General features: G+C 45.6%; 1 protein-coding gene across 1 annotated transcript in view; it reads right to left on the bottom strand.

Moving 5' to 3' along the window:
* LOC135820596 (uncharacterized) overlaps window positions 1-23663 on the bottom strand; it is a 54144-nt gene extending 30481 nt beyond the window's left edge. The window contains exons 1-11 of the mRNA XM_065333653.1: window positions 23588-23663; window positions 19181-19265; window positions 17195-17386; window positions 15264-15287; window positions 14496-14558; window positions 12688-12954; window positions 10458-10745; window positions 8724-8849; window positions 7593-7784; window positions 2566-2829; window positions 251-538 (exon numbers count right to left, since the gene is read on the bottom strand). Of these exons, the coding sequence (XP_065189725.1) occupies window positions 251-538; window positions 2566-2829; window positions 7593-7784; window positions 8724-8849; window positions 10458-10745; window positions 12688-12954; window positions 14496-14558; window positions 15264-15287; window positions 17195-17386; window positions 19181-19265; window positions 23588-23605 (1807 nt within the window). The 5' untranslated portion in view covers window positions 23606-23663. The remainder of the gene's footprint in view (window positions 1-250; window positions 539-2565; window positions 2830-7592; window positions 7785-8723; window positions 8850-10457; window positions 10746-12687; window positions 12955-14495; window positions 14559-15263; window positions 15288-17194; window positions 17387-19180; window positions 19266-23587) is intronic.
* Between the last annotated feature and the right edge of the window lie 2343 nt (window positions 23664-26006).

The raw sequence follows: 26006 nt of genomic DNA, 5'->3' as shown, positions 1-26006 counted from the left end.
TAGGCAGAAGCAAAGCATGAGCGTGTAGCAACAGCACTATCAAACACAGCAGTATAGTTCGAGCGGTAGCACGAAGCTGCGTGCACCCATAATGCTACACACACAAGCAACCCTCAGCAGAATGTTGACAATGGATTTGGTCTTGGAACATCACCTACCACCCCCCCCCCCCCCCCTCCCCCCCCCCCTCCTACCCTCCTCCCACCCCTCACCTTCCCTTAAAGATCTCAAGCACCAACTGATAACTTACCTGAGACATGGAAGAACACTTTCTGAGAGTAAGCAGCCGAGGAACTGCTTGTCGATGCGACACGGAAGTAGAAGTCCCCTTCTGTGACATTTCTTAGTGCTACGGTGCTGGCGGACGTGAAGATCAACGATGCACTGCCGCCGCCGCCAGCTCGACCGATCTGCACTCTCAGATTTGCCGCTGGGTTAACCGTCGGCAAAGACACATTGACCGTTGCTAGAAGAGGGTCGTTTGCGGTTATAGTGATGCCGACAAACGGGAACATCGGCCAGGTGAACACAGAGTAGCCTGTAGGGAAAGGTGACGAGATCATGATGTGAGGAATTATCATCGCGTACGGATTTTGGGAATACGATTACCGGTACCATATAGGATATTTTCCATGAAATTTATAAAGTCGCACTCGTTTATAAGTCACTCTACCCTTTTCGCGTTCGGGCTGTGTGTTTCAAAATAGTCTCATTGCTAGGATATCATACTCGATTATAAGGCCACTCCCTTCTGCGTCCAAGAAGTTTAGTGTAAAAAGGTGCCACTTATATTCAGGAATTATGGTACGTCATGAGTGACTACAAGTTTCCGCTCATGCAGAAAGGCGTGCCTACTGAGCTTACGTACGTACACATGTACACAACATGCAAGTACCAGTGCGCACTTGCCCATACACACATGGACACACACGAACAGACATATGCAAACACACACGAGCAGACATATGCACACTCACACACACACACATACACACACACAAACACACACACACACACACACACACACACACGTTGAACCTTGAACTTGTCCATTGCCGTAGGCAATGATAGCGAAAGGACTAATTCGGCGGCACACACCCACACACCCCCCCCCCCCCCCACACACCCACACACCCACACACCCACACACAAACACACACACACACACACTCATGCACACACAAACAGCCCCTCTTTCTCTCATGCATTCACCGGGACACTAACATTTGTAAATGACAAGTAAGGTCGACCACATTCTCTTTTGTAGGAGACAAAACAACATTGAATTAGCACATAGGACAGATTCAAATGCATAAGCGAGTCTATTTTCAGTGAAGAAATGGATGTCCAGGAAAGCATGTGGCTTTTCCATGTGACTTTTCCTAGCATGTGAAAAAATCACGTTTCATGTGTCTTCCCAAGGCCCTTGCACCGAGCGGAATCCTGTTTTGATGGGACAATTTCTGTGCATCGAAGTGCTGTGGATCGAACGTGCATCCCTGGATCAAGCGGAATCCTGTCATAGCAGGACAGTTTCCGCTGCACCGAGGACGTCCGGTCAGCGCAGGTTGTACCCTGCATGATCTGACTTACACTCCAACACATGTCAAGTTCAGGCACACCTAGTGCAATGCAACGTTGGTCGTTGTAGGCAAGTGATGTTGTGGACATCAAAAAGCCAATACCGACCGCGACAGAAATCCCCACAGTGCACAGGGTTGTGCTCATTTTTGATCATCATTGGCTCTCCATCCGAGTCATTTAAAATTAAATGCGATTGCATCAGTCCAGTTCGCGCCCTGCACGGGGGACAAAACTCGATATTCTCCGACCTTGGCCTGCATAGCTCCCGGCATGACATTGACTGGCAAAATCAGATATAATGGTGCAGCACCGGTTTACACTTCTAAAAGAACTATGACGACAACTTTTGAACAGTCCATTAAGAAACCATGTCCCGCCAAAAAAAATAAAAAAATTCACGCTCGAGTTAGACTGAGTTTTAAGCATCCGGAAAACCGGACACCCTGAAAGGTATGTTATCACATGGATTGCTAAAGATTTTTGACTTGTCCGTTAACTCAAGCACAGCTACTTGCATGCTTAGAAGTTCTCCATTTCGCAAACCCTTTCCCTTTCCACTCTGATGCTGAACCTGGTCGAAAATCTGGTGAATGCAAAGTCTGTGTTCACAGTAAAGAGGATGTTCACGAGATGGTAAAGTACTAAATTCGAGCAAGAGTACATAACAACTAAGAATGTGCAACTCCAGCAATGGGGTCCGGGGCGGCAGAACTTCACATCACCTGATGAAACTCGCACACATTTGTACCCTGTGCATGATAGATGCAGGGTCGTACGCAACCCTGCTTTGCGTTCAACTCGCTTCTGGTCACTTTGCACTGCTTGCCAGCGTAACGTTTTGGACCGTGCCAAGTGAAGTGAAGTTCTGTCATCGCAGCACCCTATAGAGGTTGCGCAGGCAGTTGCACACTCTTGGGGGTTTTGTACTCTTGATGCAAGTGGCAAGCTCAAGTTTTAGGGTACAGCCTGACGAAGTCTCACCTGTTGGTGGGGTGCCGGTGTAGGCGAGTGATATTGTGTAGCGCTTCGGGGTGTACATATTGACCCGCGATCGGAAATACGTGCCCTGGTGTCCGACGTGCATCAGAATGCGGTATGGAATGTGGGTAATAGAGGTGCGAGTGAAGTTAGGTGTTTCAAACCACTCGTCTGCCACCTGGTCGTAGTACTCCACCTCTACTTCTATATTATGGACGAGATACTCCATGAAGATGCTGGTCAGGTTGGGAGTATGTACCATAACATCTGTAGTAGGCGACAGATAGGGGCCGGGAATGGGTGAAAGGATAGGTAGATACAGGATAGGACAATTATGACCGGTAGACTGCCATAGATAGCAGTGCTTGCACTGCTATCTCACTGCTTCTGTAAGACCAGATAATTTAACATCAATTAAAGTTAACGGTATCCGGATTTTTGTGGGCTAGCAAGGTGAAATTCTAATTCTAACGAATTCCGTCTCAATACCGGCAAATGACTGTACATGTACATATCGTTTTGTACAAAACGACTTCAAATGTTTACGAATTTTCTAAATTCGTTAAATCGTTAGAATTAAATGTTCATTACTGGTCTAACAGTATGCGTTTGGTATGGCTGATGCAAATCTACGGTGGCCAACAATTGCCCAGCCATGATGCAGACTCACACTGCACAAGCACACAGTAAGCTTGTATATATGAGGAAATGTGGATGCCGTTTTCGTCACATCATGAGAGTAAATTGCATCCGCGGCAGCTCAAAGAATCTATTTGGTCACAAAACGGACGCATCCCGCTCGTCGAAATTTACCACACTTTCGACATGTCCTCTCTGACTCCATATCGATGCGAGAAAGAACTCGTTTGTTGTAAACCAGACGAAAATATTTACAAGTACCGACGTCCGTGAGTTGTCGTTTTTCATACTTTCGCGTGGAATATTTCTTCGAGTTCACAGTGAGTTTTTCCAGGCAGCGCTCGAGCGCTCATACGGGCGATCGCCAGGATTGCTAATCTTTTTGAAACTGACTATAGTGCTTATCGCGTCCCTCAAAATGCTGAAAAGGTGCTCTTTTTTCAGTGAAAACAGGCCAAAAGTGCTCTTTTTCCAGTGAAGCACAGCCATAATAAATGTTCAGACATGAACCCAAGCTGAGAAAGGAATACGCACTTTTCCATTTATGGGTCCCAGAAAGGCAAAACAGGAAGTAAAGTTCCAAAAACCCACTTTTTACAGCATTGTGTACACCGCGGTACCGGGTACAAGCTTCACCAACTTGTTGCCCCCAAATAAAGCGGCGTGCAAAGGCCCATATCAATGCATTGAGCACTCAGGAACTGTGATCGCATGCATGAGCAAACAGATCTTAGCACTTTTTCAGCTAAAAAAGCTCAAAAGGGGCGATATTCACCAAAAAAACGCAGTGAACGGCGAAAGAAACGGGCTTTTCCAAAAAGTGCCAAAAAGGGCGAAAAAATGGGCGAGCACCTTTGGGAAATTAATGGATGCAGGCCCCGGGATCAATTTTTGAATGAAAAATTGAAAATGGTGATATTCATGACCACCATCCAACACTTTGGAGGTCGTACCTTCTAATATTCGCTCTCTGAGAGCTCCCAGTTGGTATAGGAGTTTCTTCCGGACGCTTTTGTATAGCAGTAAGCAATTGAGCCCTACTTCATATCCATAATTATGTCCTTTTCCTTTCTACATTTATTATTGGCTCAACATCAGAGTTTCATATTTCTGAAATAGTGAAGATGTTCCGCGCAATCTGAAAAGTTAAAGCCCTATGAATCCCAGCACATTATTCAGCGCTCGAGAATAATTGAGCCCTGATAAGCTCAAATCGGCCTATAGCTTTTGCCGAACAAATGGAGAAAATCATGTTTTTGCGTAGTCGAGTCCTTTTCAAAAAAAGAAAGGAGTCGAATTCTTGCTGATTCGAGTCTTTCATGTACTGCTAACTCAGTTCGACCTCAGGTGGTTCTTGCTTTATCTCTATTCAAATCTGTACCAGAGAATCAGTTGTGCTAGGCTGCGCAGGCAGCCGCTGAACTGGGAGCGCTTGCGAATAATTCAGAACTTCAAACAGTGATCGATCGCGCTTCGTTGAAATAATCATGTGTTGGGTGGGTAGGCAGAGTATCTCACCTTCGCATTAGTGAATTTCCTGGAGTTTATGAGGCGAAACAAGGACTACTCAAGGCTGAGGACCAGTTCTTTTGGCCTCAACAAAGCGAATGGCGTTGATGCCGACTCAGAAATGGCTGTGACTACCTGCCAAAGATCTAGCCAACGAAGTAGACAAGGAGCAGAGGTGTTCACATCGACAACGCAGGATGTTGGTTTTTCAACATACTACTGCTGGAGCAACTTTGAATGCCGGGACGATCGTTAATCATCTACGTATCGGTTGTGGTTGTCAAACTCTTATGTTCTCCGATGTCGATATGAAGGGTTCATGCTAAATGTGCGTACATTATGCACCCTGAGGTGGTGCCGTCTCTGCTGTATACATGGTAATCAACAGGAGCGCAACACATGAATCTGGTGTCACTCTTGACGACAACACCACGGCATGGGAGACCGCCGGATGATCGTTCGTTAACAAACCAGACGGCGGTAACAGAAAGATCACCAGGAGAACGAAACGAAAATGGAGGAAAAACGAATCTGAGGAGAAGCCAGAGACTAGCGCAGACACGACTAATAAAAATCGAGAAGGCGGAACCAGTAGCGGCAGGTGAAAGAACGGGCACAGCAGTGAACACGTCAAGGAGAAAGAAGCGATGGCATGAGGAGATGGAGATGGAGGATGATGATGGGGATGAACAGGATGGTCAGGAGGAAAGCAAGGGTGAGCGGGAACGGGAAGTGGAGGATGAGAGTGATACTGACGAGGAGGAGTTCGACATCAACAAGAGCAAGTCTGCCATATACAAGCATTTGGTGTCCAGTCCGGATTGTCGTAAGTTGTTTGACGATTCCTGGTTTAGTGATATTTGTTCAGCATGTTTCTTTAAGCAGTTGCAGGTGTTGGAAGCTATATTCGCACACGTGACCCTGTTCCATGCAAGCAAAAAGAAAATGTTGTAGCACTCACACTTTTTAAATAATACGCACTCACCAGTTTTGTCCACACGCACTCACAGCTGCCACATTCATCTACTGCTACCATTCTCAGATACACTGCAAAGGTTCACACTACACGCGCTATGCACAACCACTAGCTGTGCTGCATTCTCACTCTTCTTTTCATATTGCTCTAGCTATATAACTGGTTGTTTTTAGTGATTCTTACTATGTGACGATGTTCCACTGATGATAGTCACACGAAAACGTTCTGGAATTGTTTCATTTTAATTGTTTATGCATGGTGCACAATTGATATTTTTCATTGCTATTTTACGACTGTTGTCTCCTCGTCGGTTACTTGGAAACAAGGTCCTTATCTATACAGCGAAACGATCGTCGTGTGAAACTTCTGCTTGTTACCGCTGCTTGTCGTCCATCCAAATTGTCATAGTCGAAGTACAGTGCTGTTTTACTGAGGGGTTCGGTTTTGCATGATTCCTGGTCGTGTAGCTACCCTCTTTATTGATCTTCGCATCTTTGAGACACACAAGTTGTGTGGAATGTTACTTTGCGTCCTTGAATCGTGGTTTGACCGTATTGGCCAAGGGTTTTGCCAGTATCGTCATCGACCTGCATGAACATCCGCCAATATCAAAACATGGAATGCCTGCAGTGTTCAGCCCATCCACAGGACCAAGCTTCAATGAAGAACACACGCATGCATGTTCTATACGCAGTCAGAGATCACACATGCCGGGGTATGCAGGGGCGTCAAACATGGTACGACCAATACCACCATAGCCATACCACTTTTCATCTAGAATGGTCCGCCGAGAGTAACTGTAGAGCGCGAAAACTTGATCTGGTGGCCCGTCAGGCGAAATAGCACGTCATAGTACATTCGAGATCAGCGGGAAGAAGATGACGACGTCCACTAATTTAGTATCTGTCCACACGAATCTGCTGTGTGTGTTACTCTGTGTGTCAGCTATGGCATCATCGCCTGTGGTTCCATGCCTAGCATGTACGTCTGAACCATCCTGCAAAGTTTGAATGACGTAGGTTGAGCGATCGCTCCGCGAAACATACTTTTGGAAATTCTCTTCATAGTATATCTTCCACCATTGAAATTTCGAATTTCTTCGATTTTTTTGCTGAGAGGGGTGGCTTGCAACCTCGATATGGCTTGTTCCAGGCATGCTTTGGAGCCATCGCCTGTTGAAATAGTGGCGGGGATCTGCCCTGCACCTGCTACAACAACAAATGATTCGATCTGAGAAAGGGTGAGACCGCGAATCTCGGTTGAATATTGAGTATTTCAAGCCTTTTCACGACGAATATGGAGTTCTTTTTGGAGATGGACATCGCGGCAAAGGACATGGTGTCCGACTTCTGGCGTCTGGTGAAGCCAGGGATCATTTGTCCAGTCAGGTCGGCAGCCTAACCGTTGGTAAGCTTGTGTTTGGATCCCGTTCTGCTCGATGTGGCAGATCACAAACAATTTGATATCGCACAAATTGATCTCAGCATCGTGCGTACGGTATTTTATATTCAGAAAATCCCAAAGTGTCTCTGTGTGGCCGTCCTATGCTACGAGAAACTCCAATCAGGCTCCTATGTCCTCTGCCTTCATGATTGAATGTCCACTTCGTGTGAACAACGAACACAACAATCGAGGACGGCTTTGCAATGAAAAATACAGCTATACTTGAGCTGAAAAAAAGAAGAAAAAAACGTGCTCAGGATGAGACTCGAGTACACGCATACTTTCCCAGCAGGTGAGACGCAATTTTTTGTGAAAAATGCGTGTCGCCGACTGACCAGTAATTTCGCCTGACGAAAAGATCCGACCCCCCCCCTCCCCTCCCGGACACTTCCCGGACCTCACTCGTTCCCCCCTCCCCCTCCCCCTTGCCCTGTGACACCCCTGGTATGTATACTGTACTTACGTTGGCAGGCTGGAAATCCGCTCCAGTTACCGTGCACCTCATTTCGAGCATTGCATGTGAATTTTGTGATGCCATCGGCTGGAACGAAGCCTACGTCGCATGCGAGCAGGGCCGTCGTCCCCAAGTATGCCCCTATGCCGTTCACGATGCCGCCGTTCTGGACCAGTAGCGGAGAGCAGTAGCCGGGAATCGCTGCACAAGGGCACATGAAATATGTACAGTCAGACCTCACATAACTGCACACATCCTTTTTCCACAAAATATCCGGATAGGCGAGGTAATCGAACACACATAATGTACATGTATGTATTCATGCCACCAAGAGTATACTCTTGTTGACATATGCTGTAAATCGGCAATCAATGATATTGTTCTGGACGGCTTGAGATCCGGTTAAAAGAGGACTGGATAATGAGGTCTGACTGCATATGTAATCCGTGCAAATTGGTAAACATTTTCCCAATCACCGTTTTCCTTGATTCCATTTAATTTATTATAAAGAGCACCCGGATACTGAGCCAGAAATAAAATGTAAAACGGAGAAGAAACGCACTTTCTGACTGTATATAGGATCTAGTTACAGTGGTGGAGAGTTACTCTTAACTCGTTTCTATATGTCCTTTTCCTTTCTACTTTTATTATTGGCTCAATACCCGAGTTTCAAAAAATAAACATGAAATATCATAGCTATGCAACAGACGTTACTTCAGTATCGTTTGGCGCTAGCCAGGGTCCACACAGCATTGGCACGTTACGTCTCACCCTTGTACTCATGAGATATTCTTTACATGCATGATGAGCAAGCAAAAAAGCATAGCGTAGGGCCCTGAGCTTCCAAGCTCTCTCGTTGTATGCTTGTTTTGAAAATTTGAAATACCCATGGCTACTGGTCGGTGAATCATTCAAAAATGCAAATGTCGTCGAGTGCAGTTGTGTGAATCCACACAGTCACTTTTCTCGTATGTCACTCCCTGTACAACGTACAGGTGCCTGTCGTTTGAATACCCCATAAGACTGTATTTCACCGAGCGCAACTGAAGTTGCCAGAACAAAACCCATACATTTCAGTTGAAGTTCTATTTGGCCTATTTGGCCTTTCGCATTACCATACCAATAGCAATTGTAACATACCTTGGCAGGACCTGCCGTTACCTGAAAACCCAGCGTTACATATGCAGTTGTAGGACCCAACCGTGTTGGTACACGTAGCATTGGAGTCGCAATAATTGTGAGTCCGATATAGACACTCATCTCGATCTAGACCACCAGCCAGGTTGAAACACAAGAAATATATACATGTATATGTAGGAGGGACAAGTCAAATTCACGTAATGGATACAGTTAGCACTAATACACTGCCGGTAATGATCGACACTAATTCAAGGAAATAATGAAATCTGCTAATCTGGCGTTTGAGTGCTTCTTGGTTCTATTGTAGTATTCGTTGTTGTCCTGTCCAGTGCTGGGATCCAGCGGATAATGCTCCGAAAATGGTTTGTTTAGTTCCAACCATGATGCTACAAAAGCTGCTTTATAACGAGAGAGCTTGAAACTCAGGGCCCTACCCTATGCTTTTTTGCCTAGGTAGCTCACCATGCATGTTATTAGAACTGATGGAAATATCTTTTTCCATTGATTGGCTACATCAAACTTTCTCTTTGCATCCGGTTCATGGTATACCGGTAATACGACACCGTCAACCACCTTGATGACCCAGGCAAAAAAAGTATAGGGATGTTATAATTCTTTTCCTTTCTCCGATTTTTTCTCAAGACATAACCTGGGATTCGAACTCGCACTATCACCCTCCATGCATTCCCCGATACAATTCGCATACATACTAATTCTTCCAAGTTGCTTCACATTATGATCTTGCATTTGAAAGCCCTATTTGAATATTGTGGCCAGCTTTTTGTGGCCAGGCCCAGCTGTCTTTGCTGGTACGGTACGGTACGGGACACGTACAGTCAAGGCTAATACGACACCGTCTACCACCTTGATGACCTGGGCGAAACGAGCAAAGGGATGTTATAAAATTTCCCCCGATACTCTTCATTCATACTCATTCTTTCAAGTTGCTACTCGTTATGATCTTGCATTTGAAAGCCCTATTTGAATATTGTGGCCGGCTATTTGTGGCCAGCTGCCTTTGATGGTACGGTACGGTACGGGATAGGTACGTGATAGCGCCAGGCATGCCAATGGCACAAACAAACAAACAAACAAATAAACTTAGAAAGTGCGATAATAGGGCGCAAAACTGACAGGCTACTGAGACATTCAGCGACCCGAGACCTAGCTCTAACACATCTCCAGTGCGCAAACCAACAGCCCAACTTGGAAGGTTTGTGGTTACATAGGACCGAAGAGGGGAAGGTGAGCGCAGCGAAAATGTGCACAATCTAAGTCCCGCGGCAACAAAGAATGCCGACTGTTACAGGACAATGACGAGACCAGTTAATAACATGACAATGCGACCTGACTACAATTCGAAGCAGCAAAGCAACAAACCACCCAACCACCCAACCACCCAACCACCCAACGTTGCACAGAGTACCACACGTGCACGCACCATGTTTTTTGGACGACATGGTCACCGTGGTGCACACAACCGTAGGCAGAAGCAAAGCATGAGCGTGTAGCAACAGCACTATCAAACACAGCAGTATTGTTTGAGCGGTAGCACGAAGCTGCGTGCACCCATAATGCTACACACACAAGCATCCCTCAGCAGAATGTTGACAATGGATTTGGTCTTGGAACATCACCTACCACCCCCCCCCCCCCCTCTCCCCCCCCCCCCTCCTACCCTCCTCCCACCCCTCACCGTCCCTTAAAGATCTCAAGCACCTACTGATAACTTACATGAGATGTGGAAGAACACTTTCTGAGAGTAAGCAGCCGAGGAACTGCTTGTCGATGCGACACGGAAGTAGAATTCCCCTTCTGTGACATTTCTTAGTGCTACGGTGCTGGCGGATGTGACGATCGACGATGCATTGTTGCCGCCGCGAGCTTGACCGATCTGCACTCTCAGATTTGCCGCGGGGTTAACCGTCGGCAAAGACACGGTGACCGTTGCTAGAAGAGGGTCGTTTGCGGTTATAGTGATGCCGACAACCGGGAACATCGGCCAGGTGAACACAGAGTAGCCTGTAGGGAAAGGAGACGAGATCATGATGTGAGGAATTATCATCGCGTACGGATTTTGGGAATACGATTATCGGTACCATATTTGATATTTCCCATGAAATTTATAAAGTCGCACTCGTCACTCTACCCTTTTCGCGTTCGGGCTGTGTGTTTCAAAATAGTCTCATTGCTAGGATATCATACTCGATTATAAGGCCACTCCCTTCTGCGTCCAAGAAGTTTAGTGTAAAAAGGTGCCACTTATATTCGGGAATTATGGTACGTCACGAGTGACTACAAGTTTCCGCTCATGCAGATAGGCGTGCCTACTGAGCTTACGTACGTACACGTGTACATCACATGCAAGTACCAGTGCACACTTGCCCATACACACATGGACACCCACGAACAGACATATGCACACACACACGAGCAGACATATGCACACTCACACACACACACATACACACACGAGCAGACATATGCACACTCACACACACACACACACGAAGAGACATATGCAAACACACACGAACAGACATATGCACACTCACACACACACACACACACACACACACACACACACACACACACACACACACACACACACACACTCACACACACACACACACACACACACACACACACACACACACTCACACACACACACTCACACTCACAAATTGAACCTTGAACTTGTCCTTTGCCGTAGGCAATGATAACGAAAGGACTAATTCGGTGGCACACACACACACACACACACACACACACGCACTCATATGCACACACAAACAGCCCCTCTTTCTCTCATGCATTCACCTGGACACAAACATTTTGTAAATGACAAGTAAGGTCGACCACATTCTCTTTTGTAGGAGACAAAACAACATTGAATTAGCACATAGGACAGATTCAAATGCAAAAGCGAGTTTATTTTCAGTGAAGAAATAGATGTCCAGGAAAGCATGTGGCTTTTCCAACCACGATATTGTGTGCTGTAATATAGTACTAGAATGTGAAAAATCACGTTTCATGTGTCTTCCCAAGGCCCTTGCACCGAGCGGAATCCTGTTTTGATGGGACAATTTCTGTGCATCAAAGTGCTGTGGATCGAACGTGTATCCCTGGATCAAGCGGAATCCTGTCATAGCAGGACAGTTTCCGCTGCACCGAGGACGTCCAGTCAGCGCAGGTTGTACCCTGCATGATCTGAATTATACTCCGACACATGTCAAGTTCAGGTACACCTAGTGCAATGCAACGTTGGTCGTTGTAGGCAAGTGATGTTGTGGACATCAAAAAGCCAATACCGACCGCGACAGAAATCCCTACAGTGCACAGGGTTGTGCTCATCTTTAATCATCATTGGCTCTCCATCCGAGTCATTTAAAATTAAATCCGATTGCATCAGTCCAGTTCGCGCCCTGCACGGGGGACAAAACTCGATATTCCCCGACCTTGGCCTGCATAGCGCCCGGCATGACATTGACTGGCAAAATCAGATATAATGGTGCAGCACCGGTTTACACTTCTAAAAGAACTATGACGACAACTTTTGAACAGTCCATTAAGAAACCATGTCCCGCTCCGATGCGTGAAACTTTAAGTTACAGCTAACACAGCCTTTCGCCTCTGTTGTGTGTGTAACAACTAAGAATGTGCAACTCCAGCCATGGGGTCCGGGGCGGCAGAACTTCACATCACCTGATGAAACTCTCACACATTTGTACCCTGTGCATGATAGATGCAGGGTCGTACGCAACCCTGCTTTGCGTTCAACTCGCTTGTGGTCACTTTGCACTGCTAGCCAGCGTAACGTTTTGGACCGTGCCAAGTGAAGTGAAGTTCTGTCATCGCAGCACCCTATAGAGGTTGCGCAGGCAGTTGCACACTCTTGGGGGTTATGTGCTCTTGATGCGAGTGGCAAGCTCAAGTTTTAGGGTACAGCCTGACGGGGTCTCACCTGTTGGTGGGGTGCCGGTGTAGGCGAGTGATATTGTGGAGCGCTTCGGGGTGTACATATTGAACCGCGATCGGAAATACGTGCCCTGGTGTCCGACGTGCATCAGAATGCGGTATGGAATGCGGTATGGAAAGTCGGTGTAAGTGAAGTTACGCGTTTCAAACCACTCGTCTGCCACATGGTCGTAGTACTCCACCTCTACTTCAAAATTTTGGACGACATACTGCATGAAGATGCTGGTCAGGTTGGGAGTATGTACCATAACATCTGTAGTAGGCGACAGATAGGGGCCGGGAATGGGTGAAAGGATAGGTAGATACAGGATAGGACAATTATGACCGGTAGACTGCCATAGATAGCAGTGCAAGCACTGCTACTGTAAGACCAGATAATTTAACATCAATTAAAGTTAACGGTATCCGGATTTTTGAGGGCTAGCACGGTGAAATTCTAACGAATTCCGTCTCAATACCGGCAAATGACTGTACATGTACATATCGTTTGTACATAACGACTTCAAATGTTAACGAATTTTCTAAATTCGTTAAATCGTTAGAATTAAATGTTCGTTACTGGTCTAACAGTATGCGTTTGGTATGGCTGTTGCAAATCTACGGTGGCCAACAATTGCCCAGCCATGATGCAGACTCACACTGCACAAGCACACAGTAAGCTTGTAGTTATGAGCAGATGTGGGCGCACTTGGCTTACTACATTATCAAGCCAAGATGCCTACAGTTCTCACTTTGGAGATTGCTTTCACTAGAACGATGGATTCAGAGTATTGATAGGGTAAGAAGTGGCGACCAGAAACACCCCCAGGTTGTCAAACCGCTCTGATTGCCAGCACAGGAAAGAGCAAAGAGCAATAACAACAAGAGCTGCAAGTATAGCAAAACCTGGCAAGGCGACCACTTTTGAAAAGGCGACCACCTGTCCCAGGAGACGACTACAACCAGGACCAATGGAGGTTATTTCCAGTCCAATGACCCTTGAAAAGAAGACCACCTGTACACGGGGACCACATTTGCAAGGTCCCTTGAGCCGCCGCCTTAGACAGGCTTCACTGTAATGCATATGCTCCGAAACAGCCGTATACCGACTTGCAGGGTATCAGAATACATCATATACATGTGTTGGGCAAGGGAAAATCCCATTGCAGGTACCGTAAAGTACCGCCAGAGCGCCCCGTCTCGCGAGACCGCCCCACCTTGATTTTAAAGGCAGAGAAAGGAAAATCGTATGGCAGAGTGGAACGAAGTTTGTACGATGTGAGAATCTTAGTGTTTTAAGGTCACGCTTGGCAGGGTTTTGTGTGGAGCTTGTGTCCGCTCCAAGGTACGGATTGACTGCAAAACGTGCAATATGTGTACAAGGTCCATGTCGTATGACCTACAGACAGCAGACCACCTCCACAATACGATACGACCACGAAAGGACGAAATGGTGGGGCGCTCTGGCGGTACTTTACGGTACATGTACGATGCCTCGCAAGGACTTATATTTTTGAAAACAAACAAACACACATGCACGCAGGCACACACATTCACACACACACACACACACACACACACACACACACACACACACACACACACACACACACACACACACACACACGTGTACGCTCACGCATACACACATATACTTATGCATACACACATGCAAATGCACGCATGCACACACACACACACTCACACACACATACACACACACACACACACACACACACGCACGCACACGCACACACATAAAATTAATACACACATGATGTTTAACAAGTAGAATAGTAAAATACGCTGTCTTACATTGGCATGTGGTTCCGTTCACACACATCAGTCCCCCCGTGCACATCGGACTACAGCTGTTCTCTGGACAAGAAAACACGAAGATGGAGTGAAAACATGTGTCTGTTATACATACTGTATTTCCCCGATTGTAAGTGAAACTCCAGTGTAAGTCGCACCCCCATTTCAAGGTCCAGGTCCATATCACTATCATTATTGTTTTGACATGTTCACTTCAGTAGTAAATCATACTCAATTGTAAGTCGCACCTCCTTTGTTGGGAATGAAGTTTAGGGTAAAAAGGTGCTACTTATATTCGGGGAAATTCGGTACCTCTCACGATTGAAGACATAGTCACATACAGTAATAAGACTTGCCAAGGCGACCACTTGTTGCAGAAGACCACGGCCACCAGCACAAATGGATTTTATGGCTAGTCAAATGACCCTGGATACGCAGACCCCCTGTGATAGAGACCAGGTCGTGATGGCCCCTTGTGTGGAGCTCATTACGATAGGGAAACTCTATCGAAATGAGCAATAGCACAGTTGGTGTGTTTGTTTACTGCCATGAATCGATTCATGAATGGAATCTCGTCGTTCAATCTCATGTCATGAGCCCTGGAATGGGTTCGGAATCCATTCACCCTACTCACATGAGATGATGTGGGATGATGTGAATAGCCAGGGGCGATTCATGAATGGATTCAACATCAATTCGTGTGCAAAATCGAACGCACTCAGCGGCTATGCGTGCTGCCAAAAGGTGTGAGAAACTTGTCAAACTCACCTGCCGCAGCTTGAGGGTCTAGCACTGTGTTCGGCCATCCGTGTCATTCCATACATACAGGAAACAAAAGAAATGAGACGCACCGCCAAATCCGGTCACAATTGCTCATCCTACCTGCTAGACACAACCATGCACAGTAAAAACCTGCAATGGCGACTATTCGACCATGGTGACTACTTTTCCTTGTCACCGACACGTAGACATTCAAAACAGCTCGGATAAGGCGACCACTTGCTCAACTCGACCGACGACCACCCACCCGCGACCGCGTTGCACCCTGCTAGTATATCTAACTGTACCATGCATTGCGCTGTGCACCATGCATGGTAGATCTACGCATCAGTCATCAGCGCTGCAAGTGTAGATTTACATGTACATGGTGCATGCACGACACTAACTTGACTCGTATGAGGACCCTAGGCACACGAGGCGTGGTAGAGCAGCATAGGTGTGTGCAGTGTGGTACACTGATCTAAATGATATATCACATGTGGATATGATCACGTCACCCACTGGATTTGGATACGAAGACCACCTGGCCAAGGCGAACACTTTTCTCGTCACTTGAGTGGTCGCCTTAGACAGCTTTCACTGTGTCTGTATTCAACTACTTGTACAAACAGACGACTCGATGCTGTCAGACTGGACTTTTCTCGAACAAATTGTCGCAATGAGATAATTTAAAAGGCGACAAATTTCAGCTTCTTCAACATCATTTTGAAAGTGTGTCCTACTTCTTCGTGTTGTAGAGTTTTCGTCTCCAAAGAAACTTTTTTCTGTATTTGAAATGGAGGTAAAGTTATTGTAACTGTTGTTGTGAGTCAGAATGATGGCCCAAAACCGCACGCAGAGAGAAGAAGAGCTCGAAAACGCACAAACGCACACACACACACACACACACACACCATTACACACACACACACACTATCACACACACCATCACACACACCATCACACACACCATCACACACCATTACACAGACGCGCACACACAAGTATATTGGCCTACATTTCGACTCAGACATGAGCTGGAACACCATGACAAGCTATGTTGCACGCCGCATTGCCGCTAAGATTGGGCTACTAAATCGAAATGCAGCATGTTTGCCTTTTTCAATACGTGTTCAGTTTTTCAGGTCCTTTATATTATCAAAATTCTGCTGCCTATGCCCCTTTCTTATCGTCCTACCAGGATAAGCTACTAAATAGTTTGTTCAAAGGGGCGGCTCGCTCTGTGTGCAGGGCAGTTCCTCGCACTCACACGGCTCCCTTACTTGAACGCATGAATACCCATACCCTCAGCATATACACCCATATGCACATTCTTGTGTTCATTTGGCGCTGCCTGAACAAATTTTCAAGTACTCTGTTTGCAAGTTTTATCACCCGTAGTCCCTCTCTCCGAACACGAGGAGGGAGCAGCAAGTTACTCATCATTCCTGTGTCCCCCACTGCATCCTCAGCTAAGCGCATTAGCCATGCTGGAGCTATCCTGTGGAACCAGCTCCCAGACCCAGCATGCCTCGAAAGAAAGCGCTCCACTTTCAAATCGCTAAGCCTGGCCTTTCTGTCAGGGCGTACCGTCAACTAGGATGAACTCATCTGCTTCACTGTCCCCCCCCCTCTCTTTCTCTCTCTCTCTCTCTCTCGCTCTCTCGCTCTCTCTCTCTCTCTCTCTCGCTCTCTCGCTCTCTCTCTCTCTCTCTCTCTCTCTCTCTCTCTCTCTCTCTCTCTCTCTCTCTCTCTCTCTCTCTCTTTCTGTCTAAGTTTCTCTCTCTGCTATTGCTATTGGCGCGCCTGGTTGTGATGAAGCCGAGACCCAAGGTCGGCAGAGCATCCCAGACCACGCCACCACTCCCCTTATTCATGGCTCACACATGACGGGTTTACGTGGCTCTAGTAAAAAAAAAAAAAAAAAAAAAAAAACTCACGTTGGCAGGCTGGCAATCCGCTCCAGTTACCGTGCACCTCATCTAAAGCATCGCATGTGAAGTTTGTGACCCCATCGGCTGGAACGAAGCCTACATCGCATGCGAGCAGTGCCATCGTCCCCAAGTATGCCCCTGTGCCGTTCGCAATGCTGCCGTTCTGGACCAGTAGCTGAGAGCAGTAGCCGGGAATCGCTGAACAAGGGCACATGAATTATGTACAGTCAGACCTCGCATAACTGCACACATCCTTTTTCCACAAAATATCCGGGTAGGCGAGGTAACCAGATAATCGAACACACATAATGTATATGTATGTATGTATGTATGTATGTATGTATGTATGTATGTATGTATGTATGTATGCATGTCACCAAGATTACATAATGCTGTAAACCGATAACCAATGATATTGTTCCAGACGGCTTGAGATCCGGTTAAAAGAGGACCGGATAATGAGGTCTGATTGCATATGTAATCCGTGCAAATTGGTAAACATTTTCCCAATCACCGTTTTCCTTGATTCCATTTAATTTAATATAAAGAGCACTCGGACACTGAGCCAATAATAAAATGTAAAAAGGAGAAGAAACACATGAGAACGAGTTATGCAGCAACTATCCACGACTGTAACACGATGATGATAAACGGTCAGAAAGTGCGATAATAGGGCACAAAACTGACGGGCTACTGAGACATTCAGCGACCCGGGACCTAGCTCTAACACATCTCCAGTGCGCAAACCAACAACCTTCCAACTTGGAAGGTTCATGGTTACGTCGGACCAAAGAGGGGAAGGTGAGCGCACCGAAAATGTGCACAAGCTAAGTCCTGCGGCAACAAAGAATGCCGACTGTTACAGGACAATGACGAGACCAGTTAATAACATGACAATGCGGTCTGACTACAATTCGAAGCAGCAAAGCAACGAACCACCCAACTTGGGTGGGTCGGCAATATCAGAGATAATGGCGGTAAAAGGACGGATATGGAAGGCGGCATCGGCATTGTACGCAAGGGTTGACGCTCTTCTGGAAACAAAGAGCCCCGAGCAGTATGGTAACGTCATGGCCTAGAGTCTAGAGTCCTGTATGATCACGTGAATACTTTCACCCGAAATTTGCCTCTGTACTGCTATTCAAACCTGGCGCGAGATACGCATAGACGTACGTTAGTACAATTTCTTCGACCCGGATTGAAATCAACCCGGGGCGAAATTTCAACCCGGGTCAAGCGCAATGCGTCTGTATTTATGACGCCAGAGAGATAGACTTTGTATGGGAGTACGTGCAATTTAGCGCTGATGTGGGTATTTCTTTGCTTTTCTTCATTTGGTCCTTTAAAATGAAGCGGCTTTTTATTTCCTTTTTCTTCTTTTGCACCGAGATATTATTTCTTGCTGTTTTTTACCGGATGTGTCACGACTTTGAATTGAATTGAATTTTCCTGAATTGATTTGATTTTTAGCGTTATGAGCGGCTTTATTGACATTGCTCTTCAGATTGGATTTGTTATTGGCCCGTAAAAGAGGCTCCTTTGACTTTGCATGGGAGTAGATGGGAAAAAAACAATTTACTTCTTGTATCTTTAAGAACTCTGATGGTGAACCAAGGAAAACAATTAATTGTTACATGGAAATTGCCCACAATTTCCATGTTACAATATTATTAATCTTCTTGTTTCTGTGCAACAATGAATTTCACGCTCGATTATTTCAGTCGGTGATACCGGCTGTTGTTTGTTGTTGAAATTAATTTTGTATCGCAGACGAAACGGGCAATGGTGCCCAATATTATGATAGCGATAACCGGTGGGGTGCCATATGTCCCATAGCAGAGTTTGAAAAGGATCGGACTTCTTTGGGACAATGGAGAGCCAATTAACTGAAATTGATAGTACCAAATGCTCCAATGATTGCTGGCTACCTTGCCGGATGGGTCAAATCAGATCAGCACTCAATCGAATGCTTGCCCTGTAACACGTACATACATTGATTTGTGTGATTAACGCCATCGGATGCTGGAATGGGATTTGGAAATGCCAAGCAAATTGCAATGAATAAGGCAATGGTGTCCTGCAGAAAACAAACATACATAACCGATTTCAACTCCCTCATACTTATTGTTATAACAGAGAAGGGGAGGAAGTTCTCCCAAGAAAAACAAGTCAATAGAAGCGATAGATTTTCCTGTGACCAGAAGCGAGCACATTACACTTGCCGGCAGCAGGCTAACACACAGGCTAGCACACGCATTTCATAGGTCACACTCCGCCACCGCAAATTCATTTTGTTTCTAGTGCCACAAAACAAGTCCCAGCGTATGTGAAGACCAGTGAACGTCGGATGTGTGTTCTTGTGCTGCATTCCCTTCAGGTGTTGTTTCCCGCATGTTTCCACTGCCCCATACATTCTTATGGTAGTGTAGTGTGAACTTGAGCCACAGCAGAACATTCTTGCTGATTCTTCACCCCTCGGATAAATTCTGGCTTTTTTCGTTCTTCCTCATTCCCATGTTACCACTGATGAAAATGGGTGAAAAGCATTATGGGTGAAAAGCGTTTGGTATTAGGAAATTAAAAACCGTGTTGTTGTGTGTATAATTATAAATGTTGTTCGCCTACCTCTCTCTCTCTCTCTTTATATAATATATATGGGGCTGTTCGGGCCTGGTGTAAATCTGGCCTTGAAATATTAATTTTTCATTGCTATCAGGTTCGGTCTCGTGTTCTCCGTGCTGCGGTGATGCATCCGCAAAGGACGAAACAGCTCCGTCCACAGGTTCAGTTTCCAGATAATTATTAAAAGATTCAAATAGTAATACGACCAAAACAGCAAGTCCATACTATTTTCAATTCAGCAAAATGTACAAAACCGTCACGAAGGTTGAATGCGTACGAGAACGACTGACGGACTTGCAAACTTCCTACGTTTTACCAGTTGGCCAAGAGGCTCTGCAAATACGATTGCCATTATCTTGCAAAGAAATTTTGTTGTTGAGATTTCCTTTCATTCGATACGTGAGTCGCCTTTGTATCCGATTGTTCTCCATGTGGAAATACCGTGGAATCTATCTGGCTTTCAAATTATGAAAATGATGGAAATCCTTTAAATCATAAAATAATTATACCACTGTAAAACCAGAAAGTGTAATGACCAAAACGTGTAACGATTTTTGGAATTTTGGCATGATTACCGGTACGTGCAGAAAGTTTAACGATGGCTACCTGGCCACCGATCTGTATTTGCATCTTTACACAGAAATCTAGCGATAACGTTTTTTTTTTCAAAAAACGAAAAATGGTCGTTAAAACGTTAGACTTTGTGACTCGTTAGACTTTCCGGTTTTACAGTAAATGCAATGCCACGATGTCGCACTGTCTGAATGCAACGGTAATTCAGCGAAGATAGAATTATTTTAACGAAGCGTCACCCCACGACTTGACCGGTTGCAGTATCGCAGTTAGTAGTACAGTTGCGCTCCCTGAAATCCGGCCCAAATTGCAAAGCTGATGCCCTCAACAAGCACGCCTTGATGCCCTGGAAGCCGTACGAATGCAGCTGGACGTACACATGTACAAGTACAATAATGTAATCTGAACTGGTCCAAGGCGCCAGCTTTGCACTTCGGGTCCGATTTCAGTGAGCGCAACTGTAGTTCTACCTCCGACAAGCGAAACTTGGCTGGTTTTTTTGATTTTTTTTTGGTACCACAACTTCACAAGGCTGTGAGGCACGACCTACTTGTGGTAGCTCCATGCAACCGGGTGCAGGAAGCCAAGCGACGAGCTGGTGATTGGCACATGGCTAGACTAGTCAGAGGCAGGCCACTCTCTTGTGTACAAGCACAACAGTGCCCGCGTCCATTCTACGAAGGAGAATCGTCGTGCTTTCGCGTTTCAATGCAAAACCAAGGAGTTCTCTCTCTCTCTTCACTTGAGCACTCAGCCCGCACAGAGTCGTATGGAAGTCAATGCCAAACAATCCTACCGTCTTTCAATGGCCTCCAGAGCGATGCGTCTCTGGTGGCTAAGGAAAATCGCCAGGAATTTCTGCCTGCAATTTTGGACAGTTGGCGAGGATACCAAGCAAAAAGAAGCGTCATAATACCGTACAAATCTGAGGGGAACCCGGGGAGTCGCGGGTACTCTTGGATCAAAAACAATGGTGCCCTGCCTCGAGACCGGCCTTGCACTGGCGTGGATTGTACGCATGACATCAGAAGATCCGATTCCGCTCAACCAAGACCCTATGCAAAGCTGGATCGGCGTTGCACACTCTGGGGGGTTATGTACTCTTGGTGCTAGTCATGGCCCAAATTTGCTCAACCCACATCAATATTTTGCTGCACAATTTTGCTACAAAATTTTCGATATTCTGCTTGTCATTTCCTCTTTCCGTCGGTATTTTGCTTTGATTTTGTTTGAGAAATATGAGTTTCAAGGAAAACTCGATGATAATTTTCGCTGATGACGAGGGAATTTTTGATTGAGCTCCTGCTGCTGCTCAACTTTCTACAAAGATGTGGCCATGAGTCTGTTTTGTCCAACTTTTGTGCTTGTTTTCAACCTTGGTGACTGATTGCATTGAGAAAGTCCCTGAGAAGCCTTGGGTTTTCTGAAAAGCCTACCAAAACTCGATATTTTGCTCAAAACTTGCTGGCAACTTGCGCATCCGATATTTTGCTCGAAGAATTGCTAGCAAATTTGGGCTATGACTAGCAAGTGCGCACAAGCCAGCAAATCTTGTTCTTCTTTTATTCACCATGTTGGGTTAACACCCACATATCCCGTACTGGCTGATTTTCCTCTCATGCCATGATGTGTTGTCTATAATAATAATAATAATCTTGCAAAAATGGCTTGGGGGTTTGCCGCGGACTTTACATTGAATTTCATACAACAGAAAAACCAGTGGTGGGAAGTGAAATCCGACATTTGCCATACGAGACAGCGCCACAAATGGACATCAAGGAGGTTAGGTGAACATAGTAAAAAATACATTTAAAAAATGTACTGCACTGCACCTAATTTGTACTATTGAGCCGCATGCATGCCAAAAAGATCGACAGGTCACAGCGTAGATACACACAGTTCACAGGTATGGTACACATAAGGAGTATTGGAATCCAATCCCCATTCATTTTTCCCAGCACCTTTTGAACCTTGACTGTGATGAGTACGAGTTTTGTCATCAGACAGATAAAGTTGTATGTAACACATTTACTGTACGCATGCAGGGCTGCAGGGGCGGCAGACTGCATGGTGCAGTCCCTTATGCCAAGAGTTGGATTTCACTTGCCACAACTGTACATTGTAGAAGCTGGTACAGGTCTGCTCTCGATATAAAAACTCTCACTTGTACATAAACCTCCTTATTACATAAAAAAATCAAAAATCCCGAGCCGAAACAGCATCACTCCCATACACAACATAATCCTACATAACATAAACCTCGACATAACACACGCTACGGCGGTCCCCGACGTGCACACTCTCGATACAACATAAATTCAAGTGCATAGTATGATCAAGCGGTAGCTGTAGCTAGGCAGTTTAGGCCAATTTTAGTCCTCCATAACGTAAACCTCGGCATAACGCACCCTACGGCGCAGTCCCCGAGGTGTACAATCTCGATACAACGTAAATTCACGTGCGCAGTACAATCAAGCTATAGCCGTAGCTAGCCAGTTTAGTCCTATGTGCATATATTCTGCAGCATTGATGGTACAGTGTATCTGATGTCGATGGTGGTACAGTGTGTATATGTTTGCACGGTTGAACCCGCCTCGTAATACCATCCATTTTGAGGTGCATCTTGTATTTTACACACGGTTTTCTACGTAACATACCTCTCGATATAACATAATGTTTGCATGGTCCCAGAGATTACGTTATATGCAGAGTAGACCTGTAGTGTTCCCACGGACACGGAAACTCTCTCTCTCTCTCTCTCTCTCTCTCTCTCTCTCTCTCTCTCTCTGTTTTGGTGCACAACAACATTTCTGGACTTGGTTGCTTTGTTCTGGTACTCCCCTCTATGTACTAGCGTTCTGCAAATCCTCCTTCTACAAAAATGTAGTCTGCCTCATTTTGCCCGGAAACGTTTTGACTGCATAGTTAATATAATAATCTTTTATTTCAGGATTACCCAAAGGCTAACGCCTATCTGGGGGATCTTTATGACGCTCATCATTCGCTCCCTTGCCACTGGACAGTTCTGCCCGTTTGGTTTTAGCTGACCAAAATAAAGAAAACGAACGAACAAACAAACAAAAACACAACCAAAACACGGTCGAACCAAGTCTCACCCGAACCGCGGGAAAAGGAACAACCGTTCGTGGAAACTGTGGTTCGTTACATGACTAAAAAACGCAAATTCGTAGCCGTTGTACTCACCATTGGCAGCGCCGACATGACTATGGCAACAGTGCGCGTACGGAAGAAGGATTGCAGCGACTGTCAAGCCTTGCACTATTCAAAGAGGTTCGGAAACAACAAACCGACAAAACCGGGAAGAAGAATCAGGGTGTCACGACAAAAAAACCCAGAAGACAAGAAGTATAGCAAATAATAATTTCCTTGGACAACTCGTCCCGCAATTTTATTACTCACCGGGGGTGCAAAGGCTCACAAGACTTGCGGATGTGCTGATCCACACACAGGAGGAAGGCTAGAAAATATGCTTCCAGTCAAGTTTCGGAGAAGAAGAAGACAAGGGTATAAGCGTAAAAACGATTTTATTCAATCATTGTGACTTGTTGCGTAGAATCAAGCATGGTACGAACGAAGGGCTTGATCGAAAATTCACGCCCTCGTGTGTACGCTAGCGGGTTTGCTGGAGAGCGTGCCAGAAATTTCTGGCACCAACCAAAAATACAACTTTTAGCTTTTAACCTAACCTGCAGTTCATGCACCTTTCCTGGATTATACAACTAATGAACTCTACAGTATAACTCTGTAGCAGCATTGCGCTTTTTAGCTCTCAACAGCATTTGTTGCTGGACACCTCTATGGTTGCAACTGCATTGCACCTATTGCACCTTTTACTGCATTTGTTGTCTGTCACCCCTATGATTGCAACTGCATTGCATCTATCGCATCTTTTACTGCATCTGTTGATTTCTTTTGCTGTGTTTATAAGCAAGAGTATTGTAACCCCATACTCTTGATATCTCTTAGGGCATGTTCGATTGTACGAATCCATCAGCCCCGGACCCGGATTCGCCAAATTTGTGCATGTTCGATTGTACGAATCCGGATCCCGAGAGCACGGATTCGGATCCAGTCAACCCACCTCCCAGAGACGGATTCGACGGATTCGACGGATTCATTTCGATAGTACGACTCGTATCTACTCAAAACTCGCAATAATATGCGTACACTGGGTCAAGAGTTTACCACAACGCGTACAGATACTACGGGATGAGCTGTAGCAACGCGGTTGCCAAGGCCTTGAAACGGATTATCGGTTGTGAACATTCGATTGTATCCATCAGATCGAAGTGATCTGGTCGGCGGGGATCGGGATCCAGTTTCTACAATCAAGAGTACATAACCCCCAGGGGTTATGTACTCTTGCTACAATCGAATGCAGCCTTAATTTGCTAAATCCTATATATAGGATTTTGGTCATATTTTTCAACTCAAAATGGGTGTGGCATGAGAATAGCAAAAAGTATGTGACCAATTCTTCCTTGCTAGGTCTTAGTATATACATGTATCGAGAGTTGAATAAGATAGTTTTTTCAAATACTAACATCTCAGGCTCATCTCCTTGCCCAATATTACTAAGGCCTGTGCCCTATTTTTCGAATCCCAAATCTAGGATTTGAGATTTTATTGGACCTTGTTTTATCCTTAAAACTGTTAGTTTCATGACGGCATGTGCGATATGTCGTCATGAAAACACCCCGTGCCACACCTGAAATGTTCTTCTGCACATTCACTGCTTCAGTCCTATCCATGACAGCAGCTGAACAATTATGCTCAAATTTCCAATTCTTGCTGAAAATGGGTATTCATCAGAAATATGTTCGCCCTATCAATCTAAAATGTAAACATTCATGCCTCAAACATATTTACAACTTCTATGAAAACCATTATGCCATTATTATTGGTCGTAATGACCAATATTACACAAAGGCATAAAAGGCACACATTTCCATATCCTATATATAGGATTTTTGGCCAGCAAATTAAGGGCCGTTTCACACGAGGTATACATGGCTTTTCACGAATGGGCGTTCTAGGCACAGTACACAGCGCGTGATTTCACACGAGTGTCGCAACATGCTTTTCAAGCAGCAGTTGCCATGGCAGCTTTGACCTGCCTCGCACAGAAGTCGTAAAATACGGAATCCGCACGCGTTTGAAATTGCCCCACATCAAGTACGCTGCTTCCAAATCAATATCCGTCTTGTCAGCTTGACTACCAGTCGCAGTCGATCTCCGAAATCTTCGGTACGAGTCGCTCTCGTACAAGTCCCTCGCCTTTGCCTTCAAATTGTCCACCTTGTTGTTGACTATCAAGGGGGTGATCTCGATATCCAAATTGCTCTCTTTGGCAAAAGCATTGAGCTTCTCGGCGATCTCCCTTTCCCTCACAATACGCTTCACCATCTGGCCACTTTTTGACTTTTGATAGTCGGCCCACAACTCAATAAGTCTAGCCTCCAGGTCATCAGAGAATATTTGGCGAGGCATTGTCCGAAACGGAAGGCACAACCAGCAACCAGCAATGAAAGCAAACAGAAGCAAAAAAAGCAAACACGACGACAGATCACAATGCAAGGAAAACGAAGTTTGTCAGTAGAAC

The sequence above is a fragment of the Sycon ciliatum genome, chromosome 7, assembly GCF_964019385.1.
Source record: "Sycon ciliatum chromosome 7, ocSycCili1.1, whole genome shotgun sequence".
Lineage (NCBI taxonomy): Eukaryota > Metazoa > Porifera > Calcarea > Leucosolenida > Sycettidae > Sycon > Sycon ciliatum.
Note: the sequence above shows the minus strand (reverse complement) of the source record. Positions and strands in the feature narration are given on the sequence as shown.